Below are 24,081 nucleotides of genomic sequence, written 5' to 3' on the forward strand. Positions count from 1 at the left end.
TCCGTTCCCCAATTCGGCCCTGACTGGTTTGTTCCGAAAATAACGTAGAAACGGCAACGAAAGATAGAGATCTAGCATGAAAATGCTGGGATGCATGGAGCGTGTTCGCCCCTGACACCTTCTCGTTACTGTCACAAGCGTACATACGAAGTATAACCATTCGGTCGACATGACAAGTCTACCAAACTCTTCCTAGCATAGCATGCCGCTATTCCCACTCTCAGGCCCGGAGTTCCACGCCACAACGCCCAAAGTAGTTAAAGTATAGTCCAAACTGCCAAGGGTTATCAACGCGGTACCCTCAACACTATCTCAAGTACACGTGACAAGGGTCATAGCGTAGACTCTTGCGATATAAAACCTATGGGTTTCGGCCGATGTCACGTGTCTACTTTGCTGCATTCAGCCTGGAGGACTTCGCTTAGCTTGGAGTACCCGCCTCCTTCGTCTCTGTTGGTCTGTGCGTGCTTACCCGGTATATGCTGCATCGACTATGCCAGGTAGAGGCACTAGTTGGCTCCTGGTTCAAGGTGAATGGAAGGGAATATAAGATGGAGGGTATGGTAGTGAAAGATACTCAACAATATGTCTCCTCATATTTTCTCAAGTGGCCTGCGGGCTTGTACTGAAGAGGAATGGATAAAGACTACACTTGTAACGCCTCTCATTTCTTGTGTTGGCAGAGAAGAGCAGGGCTTGAAAAGGTATCTGGGAATCAAGTATGGCAAGCTGGAGGATTGGCTTGCGGCGCCTGAGCTTGTTGCTGAGTATGGGGAGAAAATGGTTGATGCTACAGAGTTCGGGTAAGTCACTTCTGTTCCACTCATCTCATCCTTCAAGTAGCGTACTTACAACACTAGACCTCGTGCGCCAGCAATGGACGGTTGCGCATTCGAGCAGTCAACCCTGATCCAATGTACTATCGGCACTGGCCCTGAGATTCCCATGTCCAGCACTGAGTGCCTCAACCTCAACATTACTGCTCCATCCCTTCCCAGTGGTATGAGTATTGCCATCCCGGTGATGGTCTTCGTACATGGCGGTGGATTCATCATGGGCGCAAACTCCTGGCCGCAGTACGATCCAGCGCGTCTAGTCAGAATGAGCGCAAAACTTGGCACCCCAGTTATCGTCGTCAACGTGAACTACCGTCTAGGTGCCCCAGGAAACCTGACGAGCGAGGAATTGAGGAAAGCTGGATACCCTGGGAACAACAGTTTGAGGGATCAAAGATGTGCGTTGCAGTGGGTTAGAAAGCACATCGGTGCATTCGGAGGTGACGCGGATAACGTTACCTTGTTTGGTGAGAGCGCTGGTGCTGGTACGTTGTTGTTCCGTGGCATTTCAGTGGGCTGTAACAGAGCTAACCAGGTAAACAGTCTCGGTGTTGCATCAATTGAGTTCCAAAGAGCCATTGTTCAGACGTGCGATAAGCATGTCGGGAACACCGATCATGCTCAAGCCACTATCAGCGTCTGTAGCTGAGAGATCATATAACGCCATCGTGCAAACACTAGGCCTCACGCACGTTTCGACCCAGGAACGTATCAATAGTCTTATTGCCATGAGTCCGGAGGAACTTGTTGAAAAGACTCCAATGGATATGCCACTTCTACCTTACATCGATGGCGATATTCTCTCAGGAGCAGCCACATTCGCGCAACTTTCGACCGATACGCTCCAGAGTCTGAACAATAGCTGGTGCGAAGAGTTGCTGATAGGATCATGTGCTCATGATGGCAATGTCTTCTTCTTCATGGGCCTTCCGAATGATGGGATAGCGTCGACGATCCATTCATCCTTCTCTCGCAATCTTCCTACATCTGTCACCCAAGCCGTCTTATCAGCATATGGCGTTACACCTTCAACCCCTGACGATGAGGCTATGTCCTCCATCGTCAATTTAGCGACAGACATTGCGTACCGTCTCCCTGCAAAGTACTACGCTCGCGCATTCAAAGGGAAGGTTTCCTCCTACTTCTTCACCGAGCCAAATCCTTGGCAAGGCAGGTTCGAGGGCAAAAGTACGCATATGTTGGATGCGGCGTTCTTGTTCCAGAACTTCGAAGAAAACCTTCCTGTTGAGGCGAAGAAGACGGCTCGAAGATTAGCTGAGGACTTCATAACTTTTGTGCATGGACAGGCTGGTAGTGCATGGGCAGAAGGAAGGACCAAGGTTTATGGGCCAGAAATTGAGGAAGGAAATAAACTGGAAAATATCGATCTAGATTGTCTGAGCGCGGCGTGGGACATGTTCGTTTCCGGTAAGTAGATTGGTAGGAATTTGCATAGCGACTTTGGCTCGACGCTTCCAAGATCATTCTGCGCTCTCGTACTAACCAAGCATATCCATTCGAAAAGATATACAATCTAACTGTTGGTAAAGTCGTGTTTCTCGCCGAGGTATCTTCACGTGTAGATATCGCCCAAGATGCACATCGGTCGGAAGTCCCCGAGCACCTTCACCCCCGCACGCTCCATGTAGTTTAGTGCGGGGTAACCTGTATCTGTCCACAACTCCCGGCGTGCTTCATGTGGGGTCTTTGCGACCCATCTCCACGCCCCATGGCCACAACCACGAGGATGTCTGCCGCGCAGCTTAGCCGGGGGATGCGTCCGATCGGCAAAGACGCGAGCTTGGAGCGAGAGTCACCGGAACGACATATAGTACCTTTTACTTGCAAACCCTAGAGTTACCTTCGCAACTCGCATCATATCTGGAATAAGCGGAGTAAAAGGATAATAACAAGCATGTCAAAACCGGTAGCTATCGTAACAGGTGCAGGCTCTGGCATCGGCGAAGCAGTAGCAACCCATCTGTACAGCAAAGGCTATAAAGTCGTCATCGCAGACCTGAATCCATCATCGGGCGAACGTGTAGCCGCAAGCCTTGGCCCCGACGCGATTTTCCACCAAACCGATGTTTCCTCCTATAAATCGCAAGCACAGCTCTTCAAGCGCGCTTACGAATGGGGCGGCAACCGTCTGGACTTTTGCCATGCAAATGCTGGTATCGACGATAGACAGAATATCTTTGAGGATATGGACAAGGAAGAGGTGGATGAAGAAGGTCTGGTGAAGAAGTTGAACACGAAGACTATGGAAGTCAACCTCGAGGGCGTGATGCAGGGATTGTGGCTGTTCAAGTATTATGTTAGAAGAAGCAAGGAGGCAGGTGGTGGGAAGGGCAAATTTGTCGCCACGAGTAGTGCGGCCGGTTTATAGTAAGTACTTCTTTTCCTGGTGCTTGTGTTGAGACCGAGCACGAGACTAACGAGAGCTCAAGTTCCATGATACAATGCCCCCAGTACACAGCCAGCAAGTATGGCGTGGTGGGTCTGTGCCGCGCCTCTGGACCCGTATTCGTCAAGGAGGGCATCACAGTTAACGCAATCTGCCCAGCCTTTATTCCAACAAACCTCTGTCCTCCAGAAGTCGCAAAGCGCTGGCCTAAAGAGCACATTACGCCTTTGTCAACAGTGAACAAGGCTATTGATGCTTTTTTAGCAGATGACACATTGACCGGCCAGGCTGTAGAGTTGTCTCAAGAGAATATCTATTTTAGGCAGCCGGTCGATTACCCGAACGAAAGCCAGCGGTGGATTGGCGAGGAGAGTGATAAGATCTGGAATTTAGGCTACCAGGAACCACCAAAGAGGCAAGGATACTGAGAAAGATACAGCAAGTAGTACTTTTACAATGATCAAAACTCCTGTTCAATAATCCAATCCATCTCTTTCTGCTCTCTCGCTCTCCTCTCTCATAACCTTGGCATGCGCCTCACTCCTAGGCCGGATATCACAATGGAATGGCTCCGGCACACTAAAGAACCCGGGCTCCATCTTTGTGTTGACATGTACTTCTTTGCCTTCTTTTCCAACCTTCTTAGTAAGGTTAAACCCCCAAAGTACCCGAGACACGTTGATAAAAAGCGAACGTTCGGCGACGTGCACGCCTGGACATGAGCGTCGTCCTGCGCCATAGGCGAAGTGGTCACGCTCTGAAGGATCGGCAGTATTCATGTAGTGTGCTGCAGATGCAGTATGGTTTAGGTAGCGAGAGGGATCGAAAGCTGAGGGATTGGGCCAGAGGTCCGGGTCGTTGTGAATTGCCCTGTGACGATCAGTAAAATCTTCATCTCAGGATGCCAACAAGCAAAGTGAAGAGACAGAGAGTCATACCACCAGTTCAGCACTACAATACTTCCCTTAGGAATGAACCAGCCCTCGTACCAGTCATCCTCGCTAGTCGCATGCGGCATTCCAAATTTGTTCACTGGTCTCCACCTCAATACTTCCTTAATCACACCTCTCACATAGGGCAAATTCTCCTCATCCTCCCACGTCGGCAATCTGTCCTTGCCAACCACACGATCCAACTCTTCCTGTGCCTTCTTTTGCGCCTCAGGGAATAAAACCATAGAAAGGACAAAGTTGTTCAGTGTCGTACCTGTAGTTTCAGACCCGGCTTCAATCAGCCCACCGCACGTGTACGCTGCAGCCAGCTCATCGATGCCCGACTTCTCGGGTCCGTTTAGGTAAAATGTCTTTGTGAAGCAATCTTTTGCTACTCCGGCATCCGTGTCCTTCTTGAGCTTGTTCCAGAGATCAAGGTACACTTTGCTATCCTGTTCATGGAGCTTCTGGCCGTGTGTTCTCCAATTCCCGAACAGCCATTGCGGTAAGGACGCTAGCGCAGGAAACGAATCAATGGCCCATGCTCCTGGTGCAGTATTTCTAGTGAAGCGCTCCAGCACGTCGTAGATGCGTTTTATGAGTGGATCGTCCCAACTGGGTATGCGATAGCCATATGTGACCAGCATTATGACGCTGGCGGAGTAGCGTCTGTTGATGGACATGAAATCGTTGGGATCTTGCATTAATTGTTTTAACAGAACTTTGCTCTCAAAGTCTTGAACAGGTTGGTAATTGATGCTCGCGTTGAGATTGAGGAGCGCGTGACTATGTTTTCGGATGCTGCGCCACCTGGGTCCATATTGCATGAACAATTGGCGTCGCCCTGCGGATAAGACATCTTGTGCCATGGGTGCAGGGGCTCGTGAGGAATATATGTTCGATTTCTTATCCATCAAGTCTTTGACGGCCTTTGGTGAAGATAGCCATATGTAGTCTGTTCCGCCAATCTTGGTGTGAAATACATGGCCATATTGTTTGCGCCATGCGACGACTTTATCACGCACAGCTTCCGTATCTGCGAGCTCGAAGAGAGAACCGACGAATGGGTGCCCTTTTGGGCCTGGTGGTAGATGTCGACGCCGAGAATCCTACAGGTGAGGTCAGTAGTGATACGAGACGGGCTATCGGATGAACAACGTTACCTTAATAGCATTCGGCACAACAATGAAGTATACCGTCAACAAGAGTAGTATTGGTGTTGTAGTGACTAACCCTAGTTTGAGGACGAAAGATGATCTCCAAGATGCCTGAACGATATCGAGGATGGACATGGCCGATGCTCGCTATGTGGAGATGAAAAGCTCAGTCACTACGAATTCTGGCTGTTCAAAGATCAACTTCAAGTCCTTTCCCAAGTAGAGCTGGACTATCATAGGTTAAAGTCTTTCAATCTTTACGGTAGCTCTTGTTGGTGCCGCATCAGACCAAGTGTTGGGGTATAGTCGTGGGCGTTGCAGCTTCCCCGCAAATGCCCCACAAACCGATGTATCCCAGAATACACCAGTACGGTACTAGTGGAATGAAATCGGCAATGAAGATATGAGGTCAGAGTTGAGTAAAAAGTCATGGACAGTAAAGAAAACCGAGCGACACGAAGACTTCTTAGTCTCGACAATTGCTGACCATGCCGTTAGATCGCGACGCATCCGGTCTGACATTCGTTCACCACCCCTCCGGTCAGCGAACTCACTACATCCTCGACGACTTTACCGATCCTTGGCAACCCCGAGAGACAATCTTGATACAACATGGTTTTGGGCGGCATGCCGCCTTCTGGTACCATTGGGTCCCAATCTTATCTCGCCAATACCGTGTCATACGACGCGATTTGAGAGGCCACGGGCACTCTAGTTATCCAAAGGACACAGCAAATTATGACTATACCGTAGATTCAATCTTGGGGGAAATCCTCGACACGCTCGACCAACTCAGCGTGGAGAAAGTGCATTTCCTTGGCGAGTCAACTGGAGGTATACTGGGCGAGATATTCGCAGCCAGGCATCCCGAGAGAGTTTTGAGCTTGACAGTATGCTCAACACCTACTCATTTGCCGGCACAAGCCCTACAACTCTTCGCATTCGGTAAGAAGAATTGGCCGGCGGCATGCAGGGAGCTTGGATCGCGGGGTTGGGCGGAGGCCTTGTCGCGAGTTCCTGGCACAATTCCGGTTTCGGATCCGCACTATCTTCCGTGGTATCTGGAACAGATTGCTGTTAGTGATGGTGAGGGGTTGGCTCAGTATGCGGAGTTCTTGTCAACACTGGACGCGAGACCGTGGTTGAGGGAGATCAAAGTACCAACATTGATCTTATCGCCAACGCAGAGTGCTGCTGTGAAAGTACAAGACATGGAGGTTTTGGCTGAGACAATCCAAGGAAGTAAGTTGGTGCTCGTCGAGGGCCCGGGCCATGAGATATATGTCAGTCAGGCAGAGACATGTCAGGAAGCATTCCTCGCTTTCTTGAGGGATGTGAGTAGACAATGCACTGAAAAAGCAAGTCAGCATGACTAATGGTTGTGACTTTTCATTATTGAGTGCTGCCTGTGCCATGTACAGACGTATTCGCTGGTATCGCTTCAATCCGGTTCCAAATACACAATAAAACAATGCCCGCCCATTGTCTGCACGAAACGCCGCCAATGCAACCATGAGTGGATTTTAACCAGTACGCTCCCAATGCGCCGCTATGCAATTATCATGTGATGTGTGAAGCCGATAACGCGAGTAATGGATGTGGTGTGTGCTACGCACCGGGGTTGGTGGTGTGGCGTATTGCAGTTCATGCTTCTAATCGTTCCCGTTCCCGTCGTCCATTCATATCCAAGGCCATCTTTTTACTGAACTCGTAGCAGCTAATCATGATAGCGCATGCAGGCGCGATCTTGAGACATCTGGCTGCCCAGCCCTTGAACAGACCCGGCATGCCTTGTTCGCGGTAGATATGCGCGAGGAAGCGTGGCATGGATTGGTCTTCTGGCCGTGTTGAGTTTGCGATGTCCTTTGCAGTGTCGCCCATGTGCCGCGCAACTTGTTGGCGTGTCTTTCCAACATCAAATGGTGTGGTAATGAAAGCAGCAACTGCTCCTGACGTAGCACCAGCGATGAAGCTGTCGACCAATGTGTCTCTATGGTTTTCCTGGCTTCTTGACCTGCTTCTTCTCCGTACTCTCTCCTCGCCTCGGCCCATGCGAAATTCGAAACCATCGTTCCTGGCCTCCCTTCTTCCTCGTTGGTCTGTCAAGACGTTTCTTGTGGCTTCGTAACCCCACCAGTACATGGCGGAGAAAGGTACATCGCGCCAGAGGGTCAACGTGAGGCCTCTCCATAAACTGGAGACACCCTGGCTGCCGACCATTTCTCTGAGCCCGTCCATTGTATCGCGGAAGTGCCCAGCGGCGGTGGCAGTAGAATTTGCTGCCTGCATTCGTGTTCGGAATATTTCGATGGGACCCACTGCTACGGCAGCAAGAACTCGCGCAGTGGCTCCTGCCACTAATGGTATGTACGCATCGGAAACTGTTTGTCGCAAAGGTGAGGCTTGTGCTGTTCGCAGCCAGTCGTATCCAGCGAAGTAGATGACGTTTGCAGGCACTGCCATGACTAGGGTCGGTGACAGTCCTCTCCAGAGTGTCCGCGGACCCTCGTTCTGGGCAATCTTGCGCAGACCGTCCCATGTGCTATTTATGGTTTTGCGTTCGACCTCCTCCACGGCACAGCTCAAATCGGCGGGGTTTATGGGCGCCATAGTTGGCCCCGCTACGCAGAAGGGTGCCTTGTTGTTCATCCAAAAAACCTCTCTGCAGCACGAGGAGATGCCGAGATTGGGTGGTAGATCGCGGAATTGTGTGAGTGTTGGGCCATTGAATCCGCGTGGGCGTGGCGAGGTGGTCGGGACGGTTTCTTGCGATTGCAGTCGTACGCGGACGACGTCGAGAGGGGTGACTTGCTGGTGTCAGTTCTGGCATGGCAAACAACTGCGTAGATGTGACATACCCAGCAACGACGTGAGGACACTACCCGAGACGGCAGACATCATTTTTTGGCCGAGCGACACTTCTCCCACGCCGGTCGGATCCGCTGCCTCGGCTCGCTGCGTGGCCATCGCCATGTTGCCTACTTTGGGAGTGGCAGCAGGCAGTTGGGGGATAGCCTCGAAGCAGTGCGAGGGGTCTTGTCAGAGGGCTGGATGCGCAAAAAGGGCGTTGTGCGCATTGTCTTCTGGAGTGATGGGCGTGTATAAGTGGTGACGAAGGCGACGGGAAGCTTTGACGCAACGACTTAATTATCGGAGCTACACTTTTTGGCGCGTCATTCCCGCGCCGCCCACGTTGGATGATTGGCCCCTCATGCCGATTGTCAGAGACAAAAGGGCGTCGGCTTATCAGATGGCGCACTGCGCGAGGCTAGAACATGGATCGAGTGGCGCCCGTCATCGCCCTGCCGCAACTTCACAGGCCCCATCATGCACGCCTAATCACTGCGAGCACCGGAACTTTCTCTAGAGTCACACGTCGATTGAATTCCTATCCTTACTAAAAGCCCGTTGCTAGCCTCTGCATTGGACCCTGTTCTCGTCCACATCCTGCGACTTCGGACATACCGCGTCTAACCGATACCCAAGTACCACCGCTCTTGGCCAAGTTTGCCATGGACCCTCAAGACGTTCCCACCAACACCGAGGCCGAGCTCGAGTCTTTCCGCCAGAAATGGAGGGAAGAAGTGACTGCCAGATCAAAGGGCAAGGCGCCTGCCTCGTCTGCGTCGGTCAAGAACACCGCTACTTCATCCTCAACGAGCAAATCTCATGCAAACAAAAGCAATGCGCCTGATGTGCAGCATCACACTCGTGCTCGGAGCCTAAGCCTAGAAGGCGGTGACGAAGTCAACTCCTATACCTACCATAATCTGGGTGAGAAGCAGCATGGCCGGAGACTTGATGAAACGAGCGCTCAGACCGCTGCCGCCATTGCTGAGGAGACCGAACCGACGTCTGCTCTAGAACATTATGAAAAAGCCGTAGAAAAGGAAAGCCAAGGTAGTCTGGGTGACAGTGTAGACCTGTACAGAAAAGCATTCAAGGTGCGTTGACTTCAATGTCACCATAAACTATCGTCTGATGTTGGTAGCTCGATTCTAGCGTTCAAGAGACGTACAAAGCGAAGCACTTCCCGCCCTCATATTTCAGGAAACTCAAAGCTGCACAAGCAGCAAGCGCTTCAGTTCCATCGTCAACAACACCAGCATCGTCCCACTCTATACCCAAACCCCAGGACCTCAACCCATCCAATGCCTCAGCCACAGTGCCCAACACTGCCCACCACTCCCTACATGGTCTCTCTCCCACGTACCAAAGCCTGATAAACGAATACGCCAGCACTTCTATTCTCGGTGAGCTAGCACCAACCGATCTAAGCCCCGCGCCTCCATGTCCGATATCTAGTATTCCAGAAGAGATTGTTGTCGAGATATTGGAGCAACTCGCCATACAAGACATTGCGTCATTCGCTCGCCTGGCCCAAGTGTGTAAACGCCTGGCTTACCTAGTGACCACCGAAGACCGTGTTTGGAAACGTTTAGCTCTAGGGCCCGAATATGGCTTCGCGTCCATGCACTACACATGGTCGTGTCAAGTTGGTGGGAAACCGCTCAATGATGACGACATGGGCGTAATCACTCTAGGTGCCGCAAACCTTGACCTCTCTGATACCGAAGACATCGAAGCCGCAGCCGCGGCCGAATCACTCTCTCCAGCAGCACTGACCCAGCTTCTCGTCCCAACAACATACCCCACTTACCGCACACTCTTTCGACAACGCCCTCGCATTCGGTTCAACGGCTGCTACATCAGTACGGTCAACTATACGCGCCCGGGACAAGCACTACCTACAACATCATCCTGGAACTCGCCTATCCATATTGTAACTTACTTCCGCTACCTGCGCTTTCTGCGCGACGGGACATGCATTTCTCTACTCACCACTACTGAGCCCGCCGATGTGGTTCCCTACTTGTATGTCGAATACATTCACAAGAACCATCACAACCTGCCCAGTGCACCAATGAAAGATGCCGTGTTAGGCCGCTGGCGCATGAGCGGTCCGGAGCCTGGCAGCGAGGAACCGGAGGGCACGCTGCATATTGAGAAACCAGGCGCCACGCCAAAGTACATGTACAAGATGGCACTGAGTTTTGGCAACGCAGGGCGAGGAGCTAAGAACAACAAACTTGTTTGGCAAGGATACTGGAGTTATAACCGGTTGACGGATGACTGGGCCGAGTTTGGATTGAAGAATGATCGTGCCTTCTACTTTAGTAGGGTAAAGAGCTATGGCATGAGCTGGGGCGAGAGAGGCATTAAGGAGTCGTAACGAGTGTGAAGGAGCAATTCAAATATCCTTGATAGAATTCACTGCATCGTTTCATGTCCATCGAAAATTCTTCGGTGCGCTCAAGACTTGTGAACAAGATACTTGTTCGATTCATCATTTTTGCATTATTCATGGACATCTGCGTCTGCAACATGGCGTAGCATAGGTGTCTCTGTCTTGGTATACACTCTCTCTTCCGCTCTGGTGTCTTTACCGTCTGGGCATTCCGCGGCCGCGTCCCCTTCCTCCACCACCCAGCGCCCTCTGTGCAGCGCCAGGCGGTAGCGGCCTGTTGGGGGCTTGTGGTTGCTGTGACTCCTGGTTCTCTGCATACTGTTAGCATTGTTTTGCCCTGGAATGTCATCTCACATACTGATTGTCTCGTCAACGCTCAGGATCAAGCATGCCGCCTCCGTTGCTGCCTGTAGAGCGTTGACCTTGACCAGACTAGGCTCCCAGACGAACCTCTCCATATTGTTCGCTATGCTCTCTGTTGTAAAGTCGACACCAGCCCAGATGTTGCCCTTCTTGTGTTCTACGCGGAGTCGGTTGAGAATGTCCGTCGCGTCGACACCGGCGTTATCGCAGAGCTGCCTGGGAATGACCTCGAGGGCCTTTGCAAACGCCTTGATAATAGGTTGTTGCTTATGCGGGATGTTCTTGTCGGCGTAGTTGTGTAGGTATGAGGAGATCTCCATCTCGACGGCACCACCTCCGGCAACAATGTTCCTGTTCTTGATCGCACGCTTGACAATCATGATTGCATCGTGCAAGCTTCGCTCGACCTCGGCGATGAACTGCTCTGCACCGCCGCGAAGCACCAATGTGCAAGTCTTGGCTTCCGGGCAGCCCTCGAAGAAGTTGAAGCGCTCGCCACCAATTTGTCGCTCCTCAAACGATTCGCAGGTTCCGAGGTGCTTGCTCTGAATATCAGAGCAGGTGGATTGAAGGCTCGCGCCTGTTGCGCGGCATACGCGGTCGAGATCGTCTGCCGCTACGCGTCCAGCACAGAAGATGTCGCGGTCCGCGAAGTACTGTGTCGCCAAATCTCCAATAGGGAGCTTGCTCAGGACAACCTTGGCACCCGTCTTGTATAGCGCTTCCATCTTGTTGTAAATAATCTGCCACTCTGCGTCGACAATCGCCTGATATTCCGAGACCTGCTCTACCCGTACCTCAGCGTTGTCCTTCTCACTCTTCAGCTCAAGTTCGACGTTCAGGCACACGATCTTCGGCTGCTTGAAAGTCTTCGGTTGTTGCTCGAAACCGGCGTATGAGAAGGTCTTCTTGAATGCGACACCATTGACAAAAAGCGAATCCTGGAGCGCACCACCAGTAATCTTCTTTACTCCGATGAGCTTCTCGTTCAGCTCGTCCTGGTCGAGCGAGAGTACAGCGTCTACGACCATCTTGGTGAAGAAGTCGGCATTCCTGTGAATCAGCTTGCTGCTCATGGCGGTCGCGGCAAGTTTCTGGAGAGTATCCCGCTGGTTGCCCTCGGCAGTGTCTACGGCGATCTCCATAATCTTGTTGACAGCAAGATGCGATGCTCTCCGGAGGCCTTTCATGATAGTCTGGCTACTGACTCCCTGCTCGACAAAGTCCTTGATCTCCTTCAGTATCTCTCCTGCAATAACCACGACGGAAGTGGTACCATCGCCCACTTCGGCATCTTGCGATCGTGCGATGTCGGTGAGAACGCGGGCGGCGGGGTGGACGATATCAAGGAGCTGTGTACAGTTAGACCCGCTAAGGAAGCTGAAATTTTGCAGTAGGCTCTACCTTCATGACCGTGGCACCATCGTTGGTGATTGTCTGCCTGCCATTCTCATCGACCATGAGTAGATCACCGCCATATGGCCCGAGTGTTCCCTTGATCGTGGCCTGTACAGCAAGGCAAGCGTTGATGTTTGATATTACCTGGCCGCGGCCCTGTGACTGATCGGTACCTGAGACTGTTAGCGATGTATGTATCAAAAAGTGTCGAGGCACCTACCCTCCCGCAACACCACAATCGTCGGTGTTTGACCGCCGAACGACATGCTGTCTGATTAGAGTAATACAAAGACTCGGGCCCAGAGTGTGGAAGCTTTGAAATTCAAATAAAGCTGGTGGTGTGTTGTGAGGGGCACGGTGAGCTATGCGCAGCTGTATGCGGGGATCAAACAAACGCGTCCCATGAATTTTCCCAATCTCCAGAGCACGACCCTTTGCCAAGCCTGAGGACCGTGCGTAACTTTCCCGACTTCTGTTGACAACCTTCGCTCAGCATTCTACAGTCCTTCCGTGCATTGTACCACAGTTACGTCGTCGCATATCCCAGAAGCTCCCAGCCTAAACACTTGTCGTCGACGCATTCGAACGATCAATTCCGTGCTGCACAGTGACATTGACACGGCACATATGACCTCGTGACCGCTTCGTCTCCCAGGGTTAATTGCCAATACGATCTGAACCTATCGCAGAACTTTGCCATTATTCCCGACTGCATCTCGAGCTCTCTCGTAAGCGTTCATATTACGAGCATGCCGGCCAAGACATCTGCCAAGAAGGTCAGGCCATGTAGTGCCTATGATATTCGCGTAGTACTGACATCTGTATAGATGGCACCCACACCCAAGACAACGGAGGACATCTGCCTACGTCGCCTAGAACGACGTTCAAAAGAGAGTGTAGAAAAACAAATTTCGCTTGCCGAAACCATATCACCCTTGGACACCTACCCACCTTTACTACGCATCCCGTCTGAGATTCGGAGGGAGATTTTCCGATATGTCTTACCATCATCAAACAAGCGATTTATTCTCTACACCGATTGCGACGCACGATCCATCAGCAGGAAATGGAACAAGAATTGCCGCCCTCACCCTGACAGACACTTAAGTCTGGATGTTTTACGAACGAATCGCCTGATCTATCACGAATGCCTGCAAATCATATACTCGGAGAACCAGTTCCATTTCTATGCATTCAACTATTTGCCTGTTCTGGATTTTATACGTCATTTAAGCCCTGAAGCCAAGAATCAAGTCCGCAATGTGCGGCTCACACCTTTGACGGATAAGCAGGATGATCCGCCAGCGTCGCACGATGTATTCTGTACCGTCATGCATGACTCTTTACCTGGACTCAGTCAATTACAGGCAGATCCAGTAGTCTTCTTCTAGGAAAACGGCCGGTTTTCCTTGATTCTTTGTTACTACCACCAGCCAGCTGGGAGGCATTCGCAGTTAATTCTTCTAGTGGACTCTAGCTTCCTGCATTATTGTATACGCCTTGCAGAGACACTGCATGTCTATTCAAAGGTGTGATAGCCTTTGTAGAAGCCTTCTCCATTGTCGCATCCAAGTACATAGGCGAATTCACGAGGACATGCTCTCGCGTTCATAGCGCATCTACGAGCTACAGATCGACTTCATCGTTGTATGCCGGCCATTTCTGTTCCTAATGCGTGTCGCTTCCAACAAGGCTTCATGACGCTGATCAAATCAGATTTCGTCTATCCCAGACCGTCTATTCCGCAGGTTTCAGCGGCTTGTGTGAGCCGATGTACTCAGGAAACCCAATTTAGAAGCGCATCAGTCATGTCAATGGAACTGACCGGGCAGTTCAACTGGCATCGCAGGTGTGCCTAAGAGCCTTTTCTGTCTAGAGTGGTCTTCGATGATCACCATGAGGTCCTGATGTTCCGAGGCGGACGCAATATCATAAGGGGTCTTGCCTTCTGAGTTCGCCTGAAATGGATTTGCGCCTCTCTCGCATAGGAATGAAGTTACCGCAGCGCGAAGACTTAAATCCCATTTGTATGCCCCGGTCCAAAAACATACGGCTTGGTGCAAGACAGTCCCTCCAGATGCAGTTATTGGGGCATTGATATCCCATCCGCGGTGAAGTAGGATATCCATAATCTCAGTAATCCGTTTTGGGACCAGGTGCTTTTCAGCCTCCGACATTGTTTTCATCAGCCATGACCGGCTCATCAGCTGTCCTGCCAATGTCGACCATGTGTCTGGTGAAGCTGGTACCGCACCTTTCATAGTGAGCAGGGCGACCATGATCACCTGCCGGGCGCCGATGGCAAAATTTAAGGGCGTCAGAGTCGTGGAATAGCCGAAAGGGACTTCGTTGACGCTGAAACCTGCCTGTATCAGGGCCCGCGCCATGTCAACTTCACCAAATAGAGCGGCAAAGTGCAGTGCTGTCACACGCTCTGTGCGGCCACGCTTACGCACATTTGACCGCCAGAAACCCTTCTTCTTATTCAGTGTAGTCATCAGAGCTCCGTAATCTCCATCGCAAACGGCCTCCTCAGCTCGGTCTCGGGGTTGACAGCCAACTTTGTTGAGTATCTCTTTACGGGAGAGCGGCTTCGCCTTGTTTTTCTCTCTGTGCTCGGGTTCAGATGAGCTCGCAATCGCTACGTCTGCTTTCCTTATGCTAGGAGTGTAATCTCGTGCTTGGCTTTCATCTTTTGAGTACCCCTGCTCTGTTTTACTCGATACAGAAAGGTGCGATTTCTTTATAAATGGACTTGAATCCAGCAAGGTAACGTTCTCGGATGCAATACTTCGAGGTGTATGCCAAGGGTCAGCTACTTGTGACTTCGTCATCACAGACGCTGAGTCGCTGCCATTGTGATCCAAGGATGACTCTAAGGTTGTTGTAGAGAGTCTGCTGTTATGAGCTCGCTCTACAATCGTATCGGCATCGACAGGTCTCACTCGTGAGAGTAGTGAGGCGAAATCTAGGTGCTCTACATTCTTCCCAAGTGATTCTTCGACCACTCTCAACACGGTCTCCCGGTTGGCCTCTGGTATCATAGCAAGACACGATTTTGCAAGCGCACGCTTGTCAAGCAAAACATAGATGTGGGCCATGAGCGCCATCGATTCTAAAGAGGCGGCACTTTGTTTTCCTTGTAGCCGTCGCCGTGCTTGCAAGGTCTTTTCGCATTCGATCCGTGCGCGGTCGAGACGATTCATGCGGACGTACAGCTGAGCTAACAGGTGAGTTGCATTGTGAATCCATTCACGTTCTGTATCAGAGTTCGCTGATTGTTCAACGAATCCGGTCAAAGCCTTTTCGGCATCTGCCGGTCCCTGAACGTGGTACGCACAAACTGCAAGCTTATAGTGCAGACTGAAGACGTCGCAGAAAGCTCGCCTTCGCTTTTGCAGCAATAGCAATATCCTTAGCGCTTCTTGAAGCAGAGAGTCTGCCTCTTCCTGAGAGGTTCATGTCAGAAGTCAGTGTATGTCTCACACGCAATTAGTATAGGGAAATTTCTCACATATATACCGGCGTCGAACGCTTGAGAGCCAGTGCTCAATGCCGCTTTGGCGAAGTCGGTATCCAGATCATCATCCGAGTCGGACGCTTCATGTTGTTGCATGTTTTGGATCGGCGACAGACTTCTCAGGACACTATACGTCCTTCCAGGGTTCTTTGAAGAGATTGCAGGAACTACAGAAGAGACCCTTGATTCTTGCTGATCTTCTCGTATCGCTTGTATGGCCTTCGCCGATTGTGGGACATGGTCATCGTTACTTTCGATATGTAAAGCCTGAACGGTCCGGTTCACAGTTGGATTTCGCTCGCAAATTTTCATCTCTTTGACGATAACTTCTTGCGCGTACTGCATCAATGTAGCTTCTGTATGGGAATATCGCCAAGTTGGACCGATCTGAGATGAGCGTTGCAGCTTGGTCACCATGTGTTGTAGCTCCACAACGTCGGATGTAGGTGGTCGCTCGGGACGGACAGATACAAGATGGGCAAGTACGCTGTAAAGTGATTCAGCATCCCATCATTACTTGTTGGCAAACAAGCAACTTACGTGTGAACCAGAAGCAGCGTAGTCCTCAGGTTGTCACTATGTCTGCGTACATTCGCTACCATCTCCTCGATTTGATCCTTGCTCTTATTTAGCTGCACCAGGCGCTGCGGCCGGAACACGAGACTGGCCTCCTCAGCCTCCTCCAACCTGACGCTCTTGACGAATGACTCCAGGCCATGTATTGTCTGGCTCGCGTCTTCCACCTGAGTTGTAAGACAAGTCCACATCCTGCCGTCGCCATCGTAGGGTGGGGGTGACCCTATCTTTGTCTTGCTTGCGACTTCTACCAACTTGAGGTGTATTTGGTAACATTCATTACCGAGAGATTTGACTTCGCCTGTGAGGTTTTCGAGGGATGCATTGCCGAGCTTTGCGTCCTTGTCGAGTTCGGAAAGGGATACTGATAATGTCCAAGCCGCTTTGTTCAGAGCGATGACAGCAGAGGCTGCGTTTACAGGTGTGGATGCAACTATCTCCATCGCTAGTAATCGACGTGGACACTGCGATGGGTGTGACTCGCAGGGTGAAGCTCACTGTCGTCTGCGGAAAGTCGTACTAGGCAGTGCGATGAATGTGACACTAAGCGCCGATAGCCATGCAGGTAATGGCTTGCGCCACAAGGTTATGTGTCATGCGGTGAGCATGACCGAGAAGACCACTTTGAAATTTGAATACAATTACGCCGATGTGGAACCCCTTTGTCCAGTAGAAACACAAAAAGATATATCGAATGCCCATAATCGGGTTCAGAAGAATCATTGGTGCCACAACATCTTTGCATGCTTACGTCGATGGTCAAACATGCAAACCCTTTAGCAAGGGGCGGAAATGGCTGAATGTCCTTGTCGAGATGCGCCATGAGACGCAGGCCCATCACAAATATTATATGGGAGGCCTCTTTCACATAGAAAGAAGGATATGTTGATAGGTCAGCAAGACAATGGGGCCAAATGTTATCACGTCCTGGTTATCTAAGCCTCTGCGTCTGACCGTAAATAAATCAGTCTTCTAGCTCACTGCGCAAATGGCGTCCCATAGCCCCCAGTGAACATTTACACATTTCAACATTATCTTTTTGGCGCGCCAAAGCCACGTCTACAGCGGCGAGTTGTGCCCATTTACCAAGGATTGCTGGCGCCACAAGCTTATGTGAGGGGTTTATTCCCCGCCGGAACAGGGCAAGCTTACCGATACGCAACGATCGAGCTATTCAGAATGAACTTTACATTCAGCCTTGGTCGTGTGACTGGCTTGAGCGCAGGAACTAGCAATGAACTGATCCAAAACACGGGGTGATGAGACAAGTAAACCTCAACGATTCTAACGATACCGATCTCGATAAGGTATTCCCCACCAAGTTTGTGCCCACTGCATGAGGCAGGACCTAGTAACACAGCTGGTGGGACTAAACATAGCACGTCCACGCTACCACAACTATGCATTGCGCCAATCATTTCATTCACCGAAGGACACGAAAGCATGGATATACGTTGATCGATTAGCCTGGCCTCCAATGTACGTGAGCAAACGTAACTCGGTTGCAGAATGGTTCACAAATCACTCTACGCAGCATCTGAAACCCACTCTTTGTTTGACCATCTCATGCCTTCTTCCTAAAACCTGATCATCGTGTTCCTTTGTCGACAGCGTTCATAATACCATTCCATCAATCGCCTGTGTCAACCCAAGATTCTAGTCTCTTAAGGCACATCATCAATTACATCAGTCTCGATGGCTGGACCCAATCAAAGCACATGGGCGAACACGAGAGTGCCAGTCCGTGACGATGATCAAGGAAGTTTTGAGAGACGACGAGGATGGAAGTACAGAAGCCTAAGAATCGGACCCGTCAAGCTTCCATACTATGCATCGCCAGAGTCACAGTTGATACTGGTATCATTTGTCTGCTTCTTGTGCCCTGGTAAGCTTCAGCGCATCATCCGAGTGATGAACAAGTTACTGATACTGCGCAGGCATGTTCAATGCCGTCAATGGGATAGGCGCAGCAGGTCTTGACGATGACGCCCATGCCAGCAACGCTGCCAACACTACGCTTTATGCTACCTTCGCCGTCGTTGGATTTTTCGCCGGTACCATCACGAACGTCCTTGGCATTCGAATTGCACTCTCCTTCGGTGGTCTGGGATATTGCATCTACGTCAGTGCATTGCTTTGTTTCAACAAGACCCAAAACCTAGGTTACGTGGTTTTCTCTGGTTTCCTGCTGGGATGTTGTGCTGGTATTCTGTGGGCTTCCCAAGGAGCGATCATGATGTCGTACCCAGTAAGTTTTTGTTCTTTCCATGCTCCGGAAATCCGCTTACCAAACCGCCTATAACAGCCTGAGAATATGAAAGGACGGTATATCTCCTGGTTCTGGATAATTTTCAATATGGGGGTAAGTTGTGGTTGTGCAGAATGCATCTGAGACATACACTGATTTCGTGCCATCACTTCTCAGGCTGTTATAGGCGGTTTTGTAAGCGGGTTCCCAGAAAACATGGAAAGAACAAACACTGACTTCGATATCAGGTGCAACTAGCGCTCAACTTCAACACCCGCGGCGGAACTAAAGCAGCAGTTACAAACGGTACATATATCGGTTTCATGATTCTCACGTTCTTCGGCGCATGCCTCTCCTGGACACTCATTGATGCCAAACATGTCGTACGCCGCGATGGAAGTGGGGTAATCATGATGAAGCACCCGACTTGGCAAACCGAGATCTTCGGTCTTTGGGAGACTCTCCGTACGGACCCATATATTATTCTCCTCTTCCCAATGTTCTTCGCTTCGAATTGGTTTTATACATACCAGTTCAATGACGTCAACTATGCGCGATTTAATGTGCGGACCCGCGCTTTGAACAACACACTGTGTTAGTATTATCCCTGTTAATATTGTATATGAAGCATATACTGACCCGTGTACCGGCTGTTAGATTGGTTAGCGCAGATTTTTGGGGCTGCTGTATTCGGGTTTGCGCTAGACTTTCCGAACGTTAGAAGAACTACCCGAGCAAAGATAGCCTGGGTAACTATGTTGGTTTTGACCTTTGCTGTCTGGGGCGGAGGTTATGTCTTTCAACGACAGTACAGTCGCGATGATAACAGCCTCCACTACGACTGGACCCATGGTGGATATGGCGGTCCAATGGTTTTATATATGAGCTACGGCTTCTACGATGCAGCGTGGCAAACTTGCGTTTACTGGTAACTAGCTCACCCGACGGTTCCGTTCTCTGTTAACTTTTCCTAGGTTTATGGGTGCCATCTCCAACAACAGCCGCAAGCTTGCGAACTTTGCAGGCTTCTACAAAGGTATACAATCAGCAGGTGCGGCTATAGTGTTCCGTATAGACGGCTACAAGAGGCCCTACATGGATATCTTCCTGTCTAGCTGGGTGATGTTGGCTGCAAGCTTGGTTATCGCCCTACCTGTTATGCTTCTAAAGATCAAAGACACAGTGCCACTCGAGGAGGACTTGAGATTTACAGATGAGACTATTGAAGATGTACTGGGTAGAAGAGAGGGCTATCTACTAGACGAGCCCGAGAAGGCGTAGGATGGTGCATCCGAGTTGAGAATATCTGGAAGCCGATGTTCTCGCCTACATGCGAAGCTACCCTGCCTCCAGCGGAAGCTACAACCAAAAGATGGTTAGCGTGCAACTAACAGATTAGTACAGGAAGGCCAGTTTCCTCGTGCGAAAAGTATCTATATATCGTTCGTCAAACTTTCTACCATCGAATCTCTTACCATCTCAGTGATGCTTTCTCAAGTGGTGTTGGGCGCACGTCCGCCGCGATATCGGCAGACTATTTCAGTCCGGTGTACATCGTTCCGACGCATTTCGGAATACTCACATCCCCAGGCTCACTCCGAAAGGTAGAGGCGTCTAGCTAGCACCACACGTTCATTCTTCATCATGACATATATGCCAATAAGCCGTGCCCCGCTCTTGATGATGGATCGAGTTTCTCTTCCTGGATTAGAGCCCAACAACCCAGCTTTCTTGTGTGGTGGGGGAGAGCTTCATTCGGCGAAACTCTTATCGAATACTTGCCATGTGTTTTTGTTGAGATCATATGACAGACACGTTACTTATTATATATGGTTCAGGTCATCTGCACTCAGTTTCTTCAGAGGTAAAGAACTCCGCAGAGGCTCTATCCAATACACAACATGGCGACTAGGTCTCAATCAGCCCTTGTGAGCACGAGCACCACACCCGACAACCAATCGCGGTTTGAGCTGGAAACAAGCTCAAGATGGAACGACGAGCCTGAGAACGAGACATTGCTACCTCCAACCGATGGCGGAAAAGATGCTTGGTTATTTCTTGCGGCTGCATTTGTGATAGAGATGATGGTGTGGGGTAAGCATTACATTTCATAGGCCACGGTTATCCACTTGCAGCGCTACTAGACGTACTTGGGTACTCGACTAACATTTGATCAGGTTTTCCATGGTCATACGGTATCTTCCAGGAGTACTATAGCTCATCGCTACCCTTCTCGGGCGCATCCGGCATCCCAGCTATCGGAACATCCGCGATGGGCATACTCTATATGGTCGCACCTTTCACATTCGGATCACTTATACGTTGGCCACATCACAAGAGGAAGGCAATGGTTGCAGGCTTGCTTATCATGTGTCTTTCGCTTGGACTGAGCTCACTCTGCACGACCGTACCACAACTTATCGTCACCCAAGGCATCCTTTATGGTATTGGTGGCGCTGTCACATATAGTCCTGTCGTCACTTTCCTGGACGAGTGGTTTGTAAGACGCAAGGGTCTTGCATTCGGCATCATGTGGGCTGGTACAGGGTTAGGCGGTATCCTCATTCCGCTCTTACTCCAGTTTCTGCTCAATAACTACGGCTTCCGCACCGCGCTGCGCATATGGACGATCGTGCTTTTCGTCGTTGGCTTGCCTCTCACCTTCTTTCTGAAGCCGCGACTTCCCGTCCCAGCAACAACTAGGTCCCGCATTACCTTCACTTTCCTGACAAACAGGTCTTTTTGGATCCTGCAATTTGGAAATATCATGCAGGGACTAGGTTTTTTTGTGCCTTCCATCTATCTTCCTACATATACGAAGGCCCTCGGTTTCAGCAGTGCGGTTTCCGCTCTGCCCATCATCCTCATAAATATGGCTGCCGTCATCGGATCCATTAGCATGGGGAGTATTGTGGATCGGACGCACGTCACCACTGCCATTCTCATCTCCACCATCGGTGCTATGCTCTCCGTCTTCTTGATCTGGGGCTTCAGCACCTCTCTACCGCCGCTGCTCATATTCTGCTTCATGTATGGTCTCTTCGCGGGCAGCTTCACCAATACCTGGCCTGGCATCCTGAGGACAGTGCAAATGAGTACGGGTCAGATGGAAAGCTCTATGGTCTTCTCTTTCTTGTCAATGGGTAGGGGTATAGGTAATGTTGTGAGTGGGCCGGTCAGTGAAACACTGTTGAAGATGGGCAATATTGGTGATCATGGCTTGTATGGGACGCCATATGGTAGTTTGGTAGTTTGGACGGGAATTAGTGCTGCGCTCGGAGGCGTGAGCATCATTGGAAGGAGGGTGGGGTGGCTGTAAGCCCTACGTTGAGACTAGACCAGCTTATCAAAAGTCCAGTCACCCATATCTGCTTTAGTCGCTCACCAAAAGGGGGTGGATGTACCAGGTGCCTTTGAGGTGTACGAACTGCTATGTCTCTTAGCGTCATGTGGTCCTCAAATAGATAAGCTGGTTCATGTATTGGTGCAAGGGCATGTTGCGCTCATGGAAGATTACAGGTGGAGTCGATAGGTTATTTTTTCATATATGATATTATGGCCATCATCGTTCGAGGCCTTCACGAAAGCTCATGCCTTCTACCCGGACATGCTATACGAGCAGCTTTGAAGCAGATAACGGTCTCTTAATGCTGCCAGGATCTAGTTTAAATACAAAAGAGGGGTTCTTGAGAGTTATTGGTGATCTCTTGGTAATCTCTTGAATAAAAAAGTAACAAATGATATTTGTAAGAGGGATGGAAGGGAGTAGCACGATCGAACGAGAGAAGCCCAAAAGAGTCGTGTCAGCGGCTTGAGTGCACACACGCCTCGTCCTTCTTTCGCTGGCTCATCTCCTGTCCGCGCCAGTGTAGTGGTTTATACCGATTTGGTTTCCAGATATCGCCATCAGTTTCGACCTGTTCTTCTCGTCCCCTGCCCTGACTACTCTTTTAAGAATAAGCTGTCGAAAGCCCATCAATGTAGTCATTGGCACCCATCATGCAGACTTCTTCACATTCACCGTATCAAATTGTGTGGAGGAGAACAGTACTCTCGTAGTGGTCGTATGCCTCTTATTCTCTCCACCCCCTCTTTCACTCTGATCATCCTTGCTCCTTCTACTCTTCCCTTTTCCAGCGCGGTTCCTCTTGTCTAATGGCGAGTGACATACAATTTGACTTGTTGGTCGATGAAGCGCCGCTTCAGAATGCGAGTGGAGCTGTGCGTTGTATCGCGGTAACGGTGATTGCATGGAAACTAGGTTTTCTTCGGATTGTGTGTGTTTTGGCAATCTATCTGGCTGAGTAGACAGCTTTGCAGGGCTAAAAGTGGACTTCCATTTCTTCAGTGTTGTGCCAAACCCCATCTTGCGCGTGTTTTCCGAGGCGATCGTAATCGTGGTTTGTCTCGTAGGCTTTTTTCTTCTTCAATGTTAGGAATGATTGACGAGGGTATGAATGTAGGTTGGGAAATTGGAGAAAGCGATCGAAGAGCGCGTGGGAAGATATCGCATGCGTTGATATCACAAGGGATTTCCCCATGATTTCGAATGAGTTGCATCTCTAGCCAAAAATGGTAATCCCTTGCGTAACGGTCGATGAACGATGCGGCCTGCGCCGCAGAATAGCGTTCTTGACCCAGCTGGTAGTTCCTCGGTAATGCCTGATGAGTGAACCAGGTCTTTGGAACTTGATAGAAACTCTATTTAGACTCGAGACAGCTTCTTTCACAAACGCTTGGACTGGGAGCCGTTATAGTTCGGCGCGGCTGTTGGTCCAAGTGACACACCCACATGTTCGCAGCGGCGCAGCGGGCATCTGCAGTACTACTCCCGGGGACCCCGGCCGTACCGATATGAGATGGCTATGCAATTTCAAGAGTAATCCGTCAACTCTGTGCTCATTTCGTGTGGCTTGCAGTTGTGGCATGAGCTTCGGGGGGAAGCGGCACGGCAACGTAGCGACAGGGGTATGTCGGTACCCGACGTAATGCATAAGAAGCAGCGAAATTGCATCCGAGAGCGTGCCGCGTCTAGACCATTAGGTTCTTCCACAGGTGGTCAGCATGGTATTGGAGAGCGCTACGAGGCAGGGCACACGATGAGGGTCAGGAAAGTGTCTTGATGCTGGCTCAGTGACAAAACAAGATAGCCTTTGGGCTTGCTGGGTGCGATGCCATACAACATGTTATGGAGCAAGAACGATAGACACAATCGCCGTCGTATTCACGCCGTGTAACTAGCCATTGTTGGAAGGGTACGAAGTCAATCGCGTCGCACATGCATATCGGCCGCTCTCTCCACGGTAGATGCTACAGACCCTCTTCGGATCGTGCTCTCTGTGGGCATGTGCGATAGATCGCCCAAGGCATCCTTCAGAACCGCCGTGTTCCTTGGT

At 50.5% G+C, this 24,081-nt stretch overlaps 10 protein-coding genes across 10 annotated transcripts; 6 read left to right on the forward strand and 4 right to left on the reverse strand.

The window, feature by feature from the left end:
* Window positions 1–585: 585 nt before the first annotated feature.
* On the forward strand, window positions 586–2,272 carry AA0111_g123 (hypothetical protein; the record flags this gene model as incomplete). Its single annotated transcript, XM_028646262.1, has 3 exons — window positions 586–803; window positions 861–1,321; window positions 1,380–2,272. The coding sequence occupies 3 exons, from the start codon at window positions 586–588 to the stop codon at window positions 2,270–2,272; spliced, it is 1,572 nt and encodes a 523-aa protein (XP_028512029.1).
* Window positions 2,273–2,751: 479 nt separating this feature from the next.
* Window positions 2,752–3,671, forward strand: AA0111_g124 (hypothetical protein; the record flags this gene model as incomplete). Its single annotated transcript, XM_028646374.1, has 2 exons — window positions 2,752–3,224; window positions 3,287–3,671. 2 exons carry the CDS (start codon window positions 2,752–2,754, stop codon window positions 3,669–3,671), a joined length of 858 nt encoding a protein of 285 aa, XP_028512026.1.
* Window positions 3,672–3,716: 45 nt separating this feature from the next.
* On the reverse strand, window positions 3,717–5,467 carry AA0111_g125 (hypothetical protein; the record flags this gene model as incomplete). Its single annotated transcript, XM_028646487.1, has 3 exons — window positions 3,717–4,113; window positions 4,182–5,284; window positions 5,339–5,467. The coding sequence occupies 3 exons, from the start codon at window positions 5,465–5,467 to the stop codon at window positions 3,717–3,719; spliced, it is 1,629 nt and encodes a 542-aa protein (XP_028512027.1).
* Window positions 5,468–5,820: 353 nt separating this feature from the next.
* Window positions 5,821–6,708, forward strand: AA0111_g126 (hypothetical protein; the record flags this gene model as incomplete). Its single annotated transcript, XM_028646597.1, has 1 exon — window positions 5,821–6,708. The coding sequence occupies one exon, from the start codon at window positions 5,821–5,823 to the stop codon at window positions 6,706–6,708; it is 888 nt and encodes a 295-aa protein (XP_028512024.1).
* Window positions 6,709–6,976: 268 nt separating this feature from the next.
* AA0111_g127 (hypothetical protein) lies at window positions 6,977–8,305 on the reverse strand (the record flags this gene model as incomplete). Its single annotated transcript, XM_028646711.1, has 2 exons — window positions 6,977–8,139; window positions 8,191–8,305. 2 exons carry the CDS (start codon window positions 8,303–8,305, stop codon window positions 6,977–6,979), a joined length of 1,278 nt encoding a protein of 425 aa, XP_028512025.1.
* A 539-nt stretch (window positions 8,306–8,844) lies between these two features.
* Window positions 8,845–10,565, forward strand: AA0111_g128 (hypothetical protein; the record flags this gene model as incomplete). The annotated part of the gene is made up of 2 exons (XM_028646825.1): window positions 8,845–9,276; window positions 9,324–10,565. The coding sequence occupies 2 exons, from the start codon at window positions 8,845–8,847 to the stop codon at window positions 10,563–10,565; spliced, it is 1,674 nt and encodes a 557-aa protein (XP_028512022.1).
* A 210-nt stretch (window positions 10,566–10,775) lies between these two features.
* On the reverse strand, window positions 10,776–12,607 carry AA0111_g129 (putative T-complex protein 1 subunit eta; the record flags this gene model as incomplete). Its single annotated transcript, XM_028646932.1, has 4 exons — window positions 10,776–10,891; window positions 10,939–12,295; window positions 12,348–12,514; window positions 12,562–12,607. 4 exons carry the CDS (start codon window positions 12,605–12,607, stop codon window positions 10,776–10,778), a joined length of 1,686 nt encoding a protein of 561 aa, XP_028512023.1.
* A 1,545-nt stretch (window positions 12,608–14,152) lies between these two features.
* AA0111_g130 (hypothetical protein) lies at window positions 14,153–16,880 on the reverse strand (the record flags this gene model as incomplete). The annotated part of the gene is made up of 3 exons (XM_028646944.1): window positions 14,153–15,790; window positions 15,856–16,348; window positions 16,402–16,880. The coding sequence occupies 3 exons, from the start codon at window positions 16,878–16,880 to the stop codon at window positions 14,153–14,155; spliced, it is 2,610 nt and encodes an 869-aa protein (XP_028511639.1).
* Window positions 16,881–18,132: 1,252 nt separating this feature from the next.
* On the forward strand, window positions 18,133–19,966 carry AA0111_g131 (UNC93-like protein; the record flags this gene model as incomplete). The annotated part of the gene is made up of 6 exons (XM_028646955.1): window positions 18,133–18,322; window positions 18,375–18,685; window positions 18,863–18,880; window positions 18,934–19,279; window positions 19,343–19,613; window positions 19,660–19,966. 6 exons carry the CDS (start codon window positions 18,133–18,135, stop codon window positions 19,964–19,966), a joined length of 1,443 nt encoding a protein of 480 aa, XP_028511638.1.
* A 620-nt stretch (window positions 19,967–20,586) lies between these two features.
* On the forward strand, window positions 20,587–22,004 carry AA0111_g132 (hypothetical protein; the record flags this gene model as incomplete). Its single annotated transcript, XM_028646966.1, has 2 exons — window positions 20,587–20,779; window positions 20,863–22,004. 2 exons carry the CDS (start codon window positions 20,587–20,589, stop codon window positions 22,002–22,004), a joined length of 1,335 nt encoding a protein of 444 aa, XP_028511641.1.
* Window positions 22,005–24,081: the final 2,077 nt, after the last annotated feature.

Source organism: Alternaria arborescens (genome assembly GCF_004154835.1).
Source record: "Alternaria arborescens strain FERA 675 chromosome Unknown contig_1, whole genome shotgun sequence".
NCBI classification, from domain to species: Eukaryota; Fungi; Ascomycota; class Dothideomycetes; order Pleosporales; family Pleosporaceae; genus Alternaria; species Alternaria arborescens.